This window comes from Zophobas morio, unplaced genomic scaffold, assembly GCF_036711695.1.
Source record: "Zophobas morio isolate AGI-343-1 ecotype UQ-CSIRO unplaced genomic scaffold, CSIRO_AGI_Zmor_V1 ptg000033l, whole genome shotgun sequence".
NCBI classification, from domain to species: Eukaryota; Metazoa; Arthropoda; class Insecta; order Coleoptera; family Tenebrionidae; genus Zophobas; species Zophobas morio.
Window position 1 is genome coordinate 2,336,055 of NW_026972138.1, and position 12,520 is coordinate 2,348,574.

General features: G+C 28.6%; 2 protein-coding genes across 7 annotated transcripts in view; both read left to right on the top strand.

Annotated features, from left to right (window-relative positions):
- The first annotated feature begins 389 nt into the window (after positions 1-389).
- On the top strand, positions 390-2,027 carry LOC135139733 (terpene synthase-like). The gene is made up of 7 exons (XM_064070056.1): positions 390-702; positions 753-907; positions 954-1,098; positions 1,154-1,274; positions 1,325-1,464; positions 1,514-1,616; positions 1,683-2,027. The coding sequence occupies exons 1-7, from the start codon at positions 499-501 to the stop codon at positions 1,874-1,876; spliced, it is 1,062 nt and encodes a 353-aa protein (XP_063926126.1). The 5' UTR covers positions 390-498; the 3' UTR covers positions 1,877-2,027.
- A 7,598-nt stretch (positions 2,028-9,625) lies between these two features.
- LOC135139719 (uncharacterized protein) overlaps positions 9,626-12,520 on the top strand; it is a 93,651-nt gene continuing 90,756 nt past the window's right edge. For 3 of the 6 annotated variants that reach the window (XM_064070022.1, XM_064070026.1, XM_064070029.1), the window contains exons 1-2: positions 9,626-9,931; positions 10,398-10,458. The gene's annotated coding sequence lies outside the window, so the exon portion shown is untranslated. Of the gene's footprint in view, positions 9,932-10,118; positions 10,254-10,397; positions 10,459-12,520 lie in introns of those variants that run through there. The other 3 variants (XM_064070024.1, XM_064070023.1, XM_064070025.1) reach the window with 3 other exon arrangements.

A 12,520-nucleotide genomic window follows, 5' to 3' on the forward strand; every position in this document is an offset into this window, starting at 1 on the left:
TTCGATTTTCCAATTGTTCGATGTTTCGATTTTTGAATTAACCGACTTTCCAATTTTTATTTTTTTGATTTTTTTATTTTTCGATTTCTCGATTTTACAATTTTCCCACATTTGAATTTTTCAATGTTTTCAATTTTCGATTTCGAGAATTTACTGTGTTACAGTAGTCATCACTCATCAAGAATATACTTAAACAATGCTTTAGTGGATTATAATTAATAATTTTTTGAAAATAAGAAGCGGCACATCAAAACAATTGCGTCAGCGCCTACTTCGACTACAATCATTTATGATAAGCCTGTATATCAACATGTCACTCAGAGATACCAAACCCGCAAAAAAGTTATTCGTCCACTTTTAGCCGTCGATTTAACCGCAAACAAAAAACTGAACAAAACGAAATCCAAAAAACTGGTGATTACAGTGATAAAAACCAAGAAAAAGCTTTATCTCGCCACAATTTTTTAAAATATCGACCAGTCTAGTATTTTTTTCACCATGAGGTTGGCACGAATACTCCGTTCTTGGTCACTAGCTCGATCTGCTAACCTCGAAAAAAACCGACGAAACGTAATTTTCTGCAATAAAATAAAAACTCGTTCGTTAGCAGACTCGGCCATAACGCACGCAGAAATTATGGCAAACGTCGGAAAACCGGTGCCCCGTGTCTACAGTAAAAGCAACGACAAAAGTCAAGATGAGGTTAGTTTTTTGAAAGGTACAGTTTCAATTTAATTTTTCAAATTTTACAGAAACTGCTGCAGCCGTTTACGTACATTTTGCAAAATCCGGGCAAAAATATACGTTTTAAGCTGGCTCAGGCGTTCAATCACTGGCTTAATATTCCAGAAGACAAGTTAAAGATGATCGGAGAAATTGTTGAAATGATGCACAATTCCAGCCTTCTGTAAGTTGGCGATTTTTTAGGGGTTGAGAGTCAAGGTTTTTTTTAGTCTGGATGACATCCAGGACAATTCTATACTGCGCAGGGGGATTCCAGTGGCCCATTCAATCTATGGGGTCCCTAGTACCATAAACGCAGCCAACTATATTCTGTTTATTGCGCTGGAAAGGTTGCTGGATTTGGAGCATCCGGACGTACTACATCTTCCTGGTGTTTATTTTTCCTAATTAATAAGTGGTCTATTTTTAGGCTGTGCGTGTTTATACTGAACAAGTTTTAGAATTACACAGGGGCCAAGGCATGGAAATTTATTGGAGGGATAGTTTCACGTGCCCTAGCGAAAATGAGTACAAGCAAATGACAATTAGAAGTAAGTTCTACCAACAGTTGAGTCAAATTACCCTGATTCACCAATTTTAGAAACTGGAGGCCTTTTCATGTTAGCAATAAGACTAATGCAGCTGTTTAGTGAAAACAAAGCTGACTATACTAAGCTCACTGGCATTCTAGGACTGTATTTTCAAATTCGCGATGATTATTTAAATTTGTATTCCAAAGATGTAAGTAAGTAAGTTATTAAATTAAAAATTCATGTCGCGTTTTTTCCAGTATATGTTGCATAAGAGTTTCTGTGAAGACCTCACAGAGGGAAAATTCAGTTTTCCCATTATTCACGCCATTCACAGCCAGCCTGATGATAATCAAGTAATGCGTATCCTTAAGTCATAAAAATTAAGTACATCTGTTAAGATAAGTTTGTCCTTGACGCTGCTGACAGATATTTTGCGTCAGAGAACGAAGGATATCGAGGTGAAAAAGTACTGCGTGGTGTTGTTAGAAAAATACGGAAGTTTTGATTATACCAAAAAGGTGTTAGCTGAGTTGAAGAGGCAGGCTCAAGATGAAGTTAATAAGTTAGGCGAGAATCCGTATATGGCAGATGTGATGGAGCACATTTTCAAGCTAGATTAATGAATGTATAGGTTTTTTGATAAGTTGGTTTTTATTTATATTTAGAAAAGTGTGTGTTTCGGAGTTTATGGCATTTATTGTGAAGATTTCATTTTTATTTATTGTGATATATATTTAAGTTGCTTTCTATTAAAGTTTTTTGCAAGGAAAATGCGTCATTTGTGTTTGAACTGCTATTTAAAGAGTAAATATTACATAAAAGAGGCAAGTTTACACTTAAAACGAGTTATTATGTTATAAGTGGAAAAAGATGTTTGTCATTTAATTAAAGTTCTCATCATGTTTGTGTACTTTGGCATGATTCATAGCAAGTTCTACATTTCGTTTTTAGGCAACCAACAATACACTCTAGATTCTCCAGGAACAGTAGTCCTTTCTTTTTGTTCATTAAATTTTTACATGTAGCATTTTTCGATTTGTGAAAATTTTCAGTTTTTCGATTTTACAATTTCGACGATTCTATAATTTTCCAATTTTTCGCTTTCGCGTTTTTCTTCTTTCTTTTTTTTGTCATTAATTTTTTCGATTTTGTAATTTTTTTTTTTATTATATAATTTTTCAACGATGCGAATAAAAAAAAATGAAAAAATTAAATTACATTGTAAAATTGGGAATCAAGAACTTGAAAAACTGAAAATCGAAAAATTAAAAACTGAGGAACTTAAAAATCGACAAAGCGAAAAATAGGAAAACCGAAATGTTTAAAAATTGACAAACTGAAAAATCAAAGATTGAATATTTGAAAAATTGAATAAACGAAAAATGATAAAATCGAAGGAAACATTGCATAAATAAAAGAAATTAAGAAACAAAAAATGGTGATAAGAAATGTAGAAAATACAAATTTGAAAATCCCGAAAGCGAAACGTCAAAATCAAGAAATTGAAAAATTGAGGAAACGAAAAATTGAAAAATCGAATAAGTGCAAAACCGCACAGATGAATTGTGAAATCAAAATATTGAAAATTAGGGAAATCGGAAAATTGAGAAATTCAAAAATTGCAAAATTCAAAAATTTATAAATTGGTAAATCGTCGAATCAAAAAATCAAACATTGAAAATTTTAAACACTGAATAAACGAAAAATTAAGATCGAAAGAAACATTGAAAAAGTAAAGGAAATGAAAAAACTAAAAATTATATAAAATCGAGAAAATAAAAATTTAAAAAAATTTGAAACACTGCAAAATCGAAAAAATGGGAAATTGTAATATCGAAAAATTGCAAAATTCCATTACGAATCGGAAAATTGAAGAAACGAACAACTGAAAAATGTGGAAATCGAATAATTGAATCATTGAGAAAACCAAAGTTGAGAAAAGGACAATTTATAACACGAAAACACTGAAAAAAATCGAAAAAAAAACAAATAATTTGAAAAAACGAAATGTTGTAATATCAAAAAATTATAAAATCGAAGAAAAAAGATAAACGAAAAATTGAGATATTAAAAATTGTAAAATGGGTAAAGTGAAAATCGAAAGAAAAAAATAAAGGAAATGAAGAACCGAAAAATTGTGATACGAAATCTAGAAAATAAAAATTAAAAAATCGGGAAATTGAAAATTAAAAATTGAGAAATTGAAAAATTGAAAAATCGAAAAAGTGCAAAACCTCAAAGACGAAATATTGTGAACTCAAAATTTTGAAAATTAGGGAAATTGGTAAATCGGATAATGCAGAAAGCCAAAAATTACAAAGTTCAAAAATTTATAAATTGGTAAATTGACGAATCGAGAAATCAAAAATTGAACATAAAAATTGAACAAACGAAAAATTATAAAATCGAAAGAAACATTGAAAAAGTATAGGAAATTAATGAAATGGAACAGTTTTGACAATTCTATAATTTTCCAATTTTTCGCTTTCGCATTTTTTCTTCTTTAGTTTTTTGATTTAATAATTTCTTCGATTTTAAGTTTTTCAGTATTTCAAAATTTAGTTTCTTCAATTCTTCTTTTTTTGATTTTTGATTTTTTTTTCAGTTTTTCAACTTTTTATTTTTTTTCGATTTTTTAGTTTTTCGATTTTTAATTTTTCAATTTTCCAACTTTTTGAATAAAAAAATGAAAAAATTGTAAAGTTGCAAAATCAAGTATGATAAAACGAAAAAGTGTGTATGAAAAGCAAACTTTGAAAAATCTAAAAATTGGAAATCAAGAACTTGAAAAATTGAAAATCGAAAAATAAAAAATTGGGACACTTAAAAATCGCCAAAGTGAAAAATCGAAAAAATGAAATATTGGGACATCGAATTAAAAATTAAAGTAATCAGAAAATCAGAAAATTGGGAAATCCAAAAATTTCAAAATTAAAAAATTTTAAAATGAAAATTAAACATCAAGAGATTGAGAAACTGGGAAAAGAAAAAATTAAAAAATCGAAAAAGTGCAAAACCGCAAAGACGAAATATTGGGAGAAATCAAAATACTGAACATTACGGAAATCGGAAAATCGGCTAATGGAGAAATCCAACAATTGTAACGTTCAACATTTTAAAAATTTAATAAATGAAACATGATAAAATCGAAAAAAAAAATTAAAGGAAATGAAAAATTTTGACATAAAATCGAGAAAATAAAGATTAAAAATTCGGGAAAATGAAAAATTAAGGATTGAAAAACTGAAAAACCGAAAAAATGGGAAATTGTAATATCGAAAAATTGCAAAATTCAAAAATTACGAATTGGAAAGTTGAAGAAACGAAAAATTGAAATATTGAAAAATCCATAGTTGAAAAAAGGACAATTTATAAACGAAAACACTGAAAAATCGAAAAGAAAATAAAGAAAACGAAAAAACAAAATGTAATAACTAAAATTAAAAAATAGGAATAAAAAGGAAATGAAACGAAAAATTGTAATATGAAATCTAGAAAATAAAAATTTAAAAATAGAAAAAATGAGCAGCAAAAATCGAGAAATTGAAAAATAAAAAAGTGCACAACCGCAACGACGAAATATTGTGAAATCTAAATATTGAAAATTAGGAAAATCGGAAAACTGGATAATGGAAAAATCCAAAAATTTCAAAGCCCGAAAACTTAATAAATTGGAAAATCAACGAATCAGAAAATCAAAAATTGAAAATTTTAAAAATTGAATAACCGAAAAATTATAAAATCGAAAGAAACATTGAAAAAGTAAAGGAAATGGAAAAACCAAAAATTCTGACATGAAATCTAAAAAATAAAAATTAAAAAATCGGGAAAATGAAAAACTAAAATCGGGAAATTAAAGTTCGAGAAACAACAAAATCGAAAAAATAAGAAATTGTAATATCGAAAAATTGCAAAATCCAAAAATTACAAATCGGAAAACTGAAGAAACGAAGAATTGAAAATTTTGGATGTCGAGAAATTCAAAAATTGAAAAAACCAAATTTGAAAAAAGAAATTATAAAAAAACAAAGAAAATGAAAAAACAAATAATGAAAAATTGAAAAAACAAAAATTGTAAAATTGAGAAATTGAAAAATAAAAATTAAACAATCGAAAAATTAAAAACTGAGAAACCAAAAAATCGAAAAACCAAAAATTGTAAAATCCAAAAATAAAAATTTCGGAAACTGAAAAATCGAAAAAATGGAAAATTGTTAATTCCAAAAATTACAAACCGAAAAATTGAAGAGACGAAGAATTGAAAAATCTGGAAGTCGAGAAAATCAGAAATTGAAAAATAAAAAAGTGCACAACCGCAACGACGAAATATTGTGAAATCTAAATACATATTGAAAATTAGGAAAATCGGAAAATTGGATAATGGAAAAATCCAAAAATTTCAAAGTTCGAAAACTTAATAAATTGGAAAATCAACGGATCGGAAAATCAAAAATTGAAAATTTTAAAAATTGAATAACCGAAAAATTATAAAATCGAAAGAAACATTGAACATGTAAAGGAAATGAAAAATTGTGATATAAAATCGAGAAAGTAAACATTAAAAATTCGGGAAAATGAAAAATTGAAATCAGGGACTTGAAAAACTGAAGAAACAAAAATTTGAAAAATTGAAAAATTGAGAAATGTGGAAGTCGGTACTTGAAAAATTGAAAAAACGAAAGTTGAAAAAAGAAGATTTATAAAACAAAAACACTGAAAAATTGAAAAGAAAATAAAGAAAATGAAAAAACGAAATGTTGTAATATAAAAAATTATAATATCGAGGAAAAAAGAAAAACGAAAAATAGAAATATTAAAAATTGTAAAATCAAAAAATTAAAAATTGAGAAACTTAAATATCGGCAAAATGAGAAATCCGTAAATCAAAGATCGAAAATTTAAAAAATGGAATAAACGAAAAAATTATAAAGTCGAAAGAAAGACTGAAAAAGTAAAGGAAATGGAAAAACCAAGAATTCTGATATGAAATCTAAAAAATAAAAATTAAAAAATCGGGAAAATGAAGAACTAAAATCGGGAAATTAAAGTTCGAGAAACAGCAAAATCGAAAAAATAAGAAACTGTAATATCGAGAAATTGCAAAATCCAAAAATTACAAATCGGAAAACTGAAGAAACGAAGAATTGAAAATTTTGGAAGTCGAGAAATTCAAAAATTGAAAAAACCAAATTTGAAAAAGAAATTATTAAACCGAAACATCGAAAAATCGAAAAAAATAAAGAAAATGAAAAAACAAATAATGAAAAATTGAAAAATCAAACATTGTAAAATTAAGAAATTGAAAAATAAAAATTAAACAATCGAAAAATTAAAAACTGAGAAACTAAAAAATCGAAAAACCAAAAATTGTAAAATCCAAAAATAAAAATTTGGGAAACTGAAAAGTCGAAAAAATGAAAAATTGTTATATGGAAAAATTGCTAATTCCAAAAATTACAAATCGAAAAATTGAACAGACGAGGAACTGAAAAATCTGGAAATCGAGAAAATCCGAAATTGGAAAAAATAAACTTGAAAAAAAAATTATAAAACGGGAAACACTGAAAAATCGTAATACCAAAAAATTATAAAATAAAAGACGAAAAATTGTGATTTCAAAAATTGTAACGAAACGAAAAATTAAAAATTGAGAAACTTAAAAATCGCCCAAGTAAAAAATCGAAAATATGAAATATTGGGAAATCGCAATAAAAATTAAAGTAATCAGAAAATCAGATAATTGGGAAATCCAAAAATTGCAAAATTAAAAAATTTGAAAATTGGTAAATCAACGAACTGAAAAATCAGAAATAGAAAATTTGAAAAATTGAATAGAAAGGAAAGGAAAAAATGAAAAATTGTGAGATAAAATTTTGAAAATAAAAATTAAAAAATCCGGAAAATGAAAAATTATAATCAGTTACTTGAGAATTTGATAAACATAAATTTGAAAAATTGAAAAATTAAAGATTGAGAAACTGAAAAATCGTAAAAATGAGAAATTGTAGTATCGAAAAACTGCAAAATTCAAAATTTACAAATCGGAGAATTGAAGAAACGAAAAATTTGGAAGACAAGCAATTGAAAAATTGAAAAAAAATTATAAAAGCGAAACATCGATAACTCGTAAAAAATTAATAGAAAATGGAAAAACAAATCATTGTGATATCAAAAAATTATACAATTGAAGAAAAGGAAAAGAGAGAAATAATAAAATCAAAAAACTGAATAATTATGACTCCAGAAAATAAAAAATTGAAAAATCAAAAATTCTAAAATTAAGAAATCGAAAAATAAAAATCAAGAACTTGAAGAAACAAAAAATTGAACAATTAAAAAATTAAAAACTGAAAAAGTAAAAAATCGGAAAACCAAAAATAGAAAAAAAGAGAATTCGAAAAGTTGAAAAAATTAAATTAAAGAAATTATAAAACCGAAACATTAAAAAATCGGAAAATTAAAAAATGAAAGAAAATGAAAAAACGAAAAATTAAAATTTGAGAAACTAAAATATCAAAAAAAAATGAGAAATTGTAAAATCGAAAAATTGCAAAATCCAAAAATTACAAAAAAAGCAAAAATAAAAAATAAAAAATCGTGATATCAAAAATTGTCAAATTGAAAACTTGAATAATTAAAAACCCAGAAAATGAAAAATTGAAAAATAAAATATTGTAAAATTGAGAAATTGAACAACTGAAGAAACGGAAATTTGAACAATCAAAAAATTAGAAAGTGAGAAACCAAAAAATCGAAAAAAAAACCAAAAATTGTAAAATCCAAAAATTGCAAACCGAGATACTAAAGAAACAAAAAATTGAAAAATTTGGAGGTGGAGAATTTGAAAAATTGAAAAAATTAACTTAAAAAAAAAAATTATGAAACCGAAACAAAAAAAAAGGGAAAATTGAATAATGAATGATCATCAACTAGAACTAGGATGAACACTCCTGAAGCACAAAAAGAGTACAAAAGCGATGTAGACATTATTAAGTTATTTACTCCTTCTCATTATCTAATACTATTAAACGAGCAAAGTTTGTATATATTTATATATATATATATAATGGGTTTCTCGAAAACGGCTCTAACGATTTCGATGAAATTTACAGGTTAGGGGTTTTTTGGGTCAAAAAATCGATTGATCATAGTTTTAACTTCTGAAAATTACAGCTTCATGCATTTTCAGCAATTTTCAGGCAGTGAATTATATTTGTTGCTAGGCAACTTCAGATGACACTACACGAACACGAGATTGTTTTATAAGAGAAGTTTGGGTGACAGTCTGACAGTACGTTTGACGTACCTTTTTATCTTCAATTGTACGTACCGAAACATACTCCACTGTATAGAGGACGTTAAAATTCACCTTCTGAGGTGAGAAAATTTACCGAAAACTAAAGAGTGAGCGGATAAAAGGCACACGAAAGTGCGTTGAATTGAGATTATTTTGTCAAGCATTCATTTCAGAGGTTTCACGGTCGGAGTCAATGTGTGATCGTTTTCCGGGATGGGACCGTGTTATTTGAGTTTTTGGGCTCAACGTTTCGCACACTTTCGTAAGTGGCATCTTCGAGAGCAGGGTTGAGATTGAGAAATTAGGAATAACGCAAAAGAGCACGATAACTCAGTATGATAACCACACCAGAGGCGAAACTCTTCTGGCAGTAAGAATGTAGTTGTGACCTTTTTCTAGAGTCGAGAGAGAGAACTAGGAAAAAAAAAGAACGACAGAGAGAAAACTTGGGTAACAAATGAAATTGTAATAAATGTCAAACAATAATTCCAGTTTTCTGTTCTTTAATCTCTACATGTCACTTATCACTGTTTATAACAAAGACTGCTTATGGAATTTCTTTTTTAATGTGTATTTTTAATTAGCGCGTCTACTTCAAAATGCATACTATACGCATATTTATCTGTCCTAATCTGATCTAATACTACCAAACGAGCCGAGTGAAGCTCGGTCAACCAGATATTTTTATATTAACTGCTAAGAATAATGATATAATATAACCAAAAATGTTGATACGAATTATTAAAGTTAAAACTTAATTATAAATGTGAATGTTTAATTTAATTATATTCATTCTGAAATAATTCTTGTTTACTTCAGTGCCTTGAATCGTATTTATTTCTAACCTTAAACTCATCCGATAAATAATTTCATTTTTCCTTAGGGATTTTTGCATATATGAAATTGGCTGCCAACCAAATTACTAGATTTACAAGGCCTACCTTATCCAAAAACTGTATTCAAAAACATCCTGAACCGCCACCCGCAATGTGTGAACGCCGCTTCAACCTGTATAGGGTGTTGCCTATCCACCTTCCCCCGCATGCGCCGCCCATTCTGCCGCAATCTCGTGAATGTTGACATGAATGGGACGGGAATGGGAAGTAAGGTTGGGATTCATGTCCAGTGCACTTGTAATATAACGAAATAACGTTTTTACCATTTACGAGTCGACGTAGGAGTGTTGGTAGTGATGGATGTGTAACCGTAACCCGCATGTTATAACACGCACTCGAACGCATATAACCCTAAAAGTTAGTGCATACAACCAACGACAATTGGTTACCTGTTTGGTGTTTAATTTAATTGTTCGTTAATTGTCATGTGCATGTGAATATGTTTTATATGGATCGGTTTGCGACTTCGAAAATTCGAAAAGGTAAAAGATTTTCTCAATTAGAACCGAACACGCGTTTGAAAACGGCGCCGGGGTTATTGATTTTTGAGATACGCAGTTAGAATTTTGATTATTCATAAGGATAAATAAGATTTTGGATTACGTCAAGCGCTAACACTTTAGATAATGATAATTGTTAGCTTAAACATTAAGTATTGTGATGTTGTGCATTGTTTGGAGTTGAAATTGCATTTAGGTGTGGAAGAATTTCTGCCCGGTTTTCGTCTGGGAAGAATTTAAATAAATTATTGAACTCAGAGGTGGCTGTGGCATGCTGATGCGTGGGCGAGTCTGACCTTCAATGGTAATTTTTATTCTCGTGGCAGCTACAATTTTCGAAATTCGCTCAAAATTATTGTTCGATTTATTTTTATTAATTAATTTAGTAAATAGAGTTATCTAATTTGTAAAACTACCACCCGTAACTAAAAAGACCGAAAATTTTCAGCACCGTTTGGAAGGGTTATTACCAGAGATTTTAATTTGTTGGAAGGTCCACAATTTTTCTTGTAAGTATTAAATGTCGGGACTAGGTGATGGGCTTTCTATTTTCTATCGCTGGAATTATCACAAACATGGTAATGGTCACAAAAATCTAGCGTCCTTCAAAGCTGCATGGGCTTGACAGAACTGCGCTTTATACTTCTATATTGTTGTCGTTTCCGTCTGACTGTCTGTCTGCCGTCTGTCCGGATTTTTATTAAACAAATTATATTGAACTATGTGTATTACGAATATCGTGTAGATGATCAAATTTTGCTAACCATCCCTACCAATAATTTGTTGACGTCATCTCCAACATTTACAGTTGTACAATTTTGCAGATTTAATTTCTATTTACCAAATATAATTTTTGGTGATTCCAAAAGCATTGTTTATTATTTTAAATCCAATTCTCATGTGAATAACTCGGGTTTAAGGATTGGATTATCGGACGTTGTAGATGAAATTTCTACATTTTTTTCATCTATTTAAGCTTTGTTACCTGTTTTTTCATCCATTTTAAGGTACTTTATCATGTTTTTAAGCAAACTGGCCAATTTTGGAGCAAAATCAGTTTTATCTTAACCAATACTAGGCCCGCCCACCCGCCCCCTATTTTTTCAGAGGATATGTGATTTGCCAAAATAAGACTTGTTAGCAAGTAAAAGCCCTGCCCACTCGCCCTTTATTATCTCAGAGGGTAGGATTTGCTAGTACTTGCTAAGGTAAGTCTTAATTTGGCAAATCACATATCTTCTGAGAAAATAGGGGAGGGTGGGCGGGGCTAGCACTTGACTCAGGTAAGACTGATTTTGGAAAACGCCATATATAAAATAAAAAAGCTCTTTTTAATGCATTTTTTAATATTTCACACCATTTTTAAGATTATTTTTTTTTAAAGTTGTAGATTTCCAAAAATTTTGACCATTATTCCAGTTACCGCAGACTTTGAAATTTTTATAAAAAAAAAAAAAAACACTTCGACGCCAAATTGGCATGTTAAAAATGATAAAACATCTTATACTAAATTAAAAAACAAAATGTGGGGTGAAACATACCAAAATCGAAAGATTATAAATTTGCAAAATTGAATAAACGTAAAATTATAAAATCGAAAGAAACATTAAAAAAATAAAGGGACTGAAAAAACGAAATTGTGATACAAAGTATAGAACATAAAAATTATAAAGTCGGGAAAATGAAAAGTAAAAATCAAGAAACTGAAAAATTGAGGAAACGACAAATTGAAAAAGTGCAAAACTGCAAAGAAGAAATATTATTAAATCAAAATATTGAAAATGAAAGAAATCTGAAAATTAGGTAAAAAAAAATCAAAAATTTAAAAATTAGTAAATCGCCGAAGTGAAAAATCCAGAATGAAAATCTTAAAAATTGAATAAAAGAAAATTTATAAAATCGGGACAACAAAAATTAAAAAATTCGGAAAATGAAAAATAAAAATCGGTAACTTGAAAAACTGACTACACGAAAAATTGAAAAATAAAAAATTGTGAAACTGAAAAATCGTAAAAATGAGAAATTGTAATATTGAAAAATTGAAACATTCAAAAATTACAAATCGAAAAGACGAAGAAACGAAAAATTGGAAATTTTCGAAGCGAAGAAATTGAAAAATTGAAAAATCCAAAGTTAAAAAAAATTGGATTATCGGACATTTTAAATGAAATTTCTAAACTGAAATCAGCAGAAAGTAAAATGGTGCGTTTCACCTCACATTTTTTTTTCATCTATTTAAGCTTGTTTTACCTGTTTTTTCATCGATTTTAAGGTACTTTATTATGTTTTTAAGCAAACTGGCCAAATTTGGAGCAAAATCAGTTTTATCTTAACAAATACTAGGCCCGCCGACCCGCCCCCTATTTTTTCAGAGGATGTGATTTGCTAAAATCAGTCTTATCTTACCAAGTACTATTACGTTAGCAAGTAATAGCCCCGCCCACCCGCCCTTTATTATCTCAGAGGGTAAGATTTGCTAGTACTTGCTAAGGTAACTTTTAATTTGGCAAATCACATATCCTCTGAAAAAATAGGGGTGGGTGGGCGGGTCTAGCACTTGTTCAGATAAAA

What these genes read in the sequence shown, in the direction of transcription:
- LOC135139733 (XM_064070056.1), top strand. Translation starts at nt 499, where the DNA reads ATGAGGTTGGCACGAATACTCCGTTCTTGGTCACTAGCTCGATCTGCT. An exon ending in TAAATTTGTATTCCAAAGAT is followed by an intron (nt 1,465 to 1,513) that starts GTAAGTAAGTAA and finishes CGTTTTTTCCAG; the next exon opens with TATATGTTGCATAAGAGTTT. An exon ending in TGATGATAATCAAGTAATGC is followed by an intron (nt 1,617 to 1,682) that starts GTATCCTTAAGT and finishes CGCTGCTGACAG; the next exon opens with ATATTTTGCGTCAGAGAACG.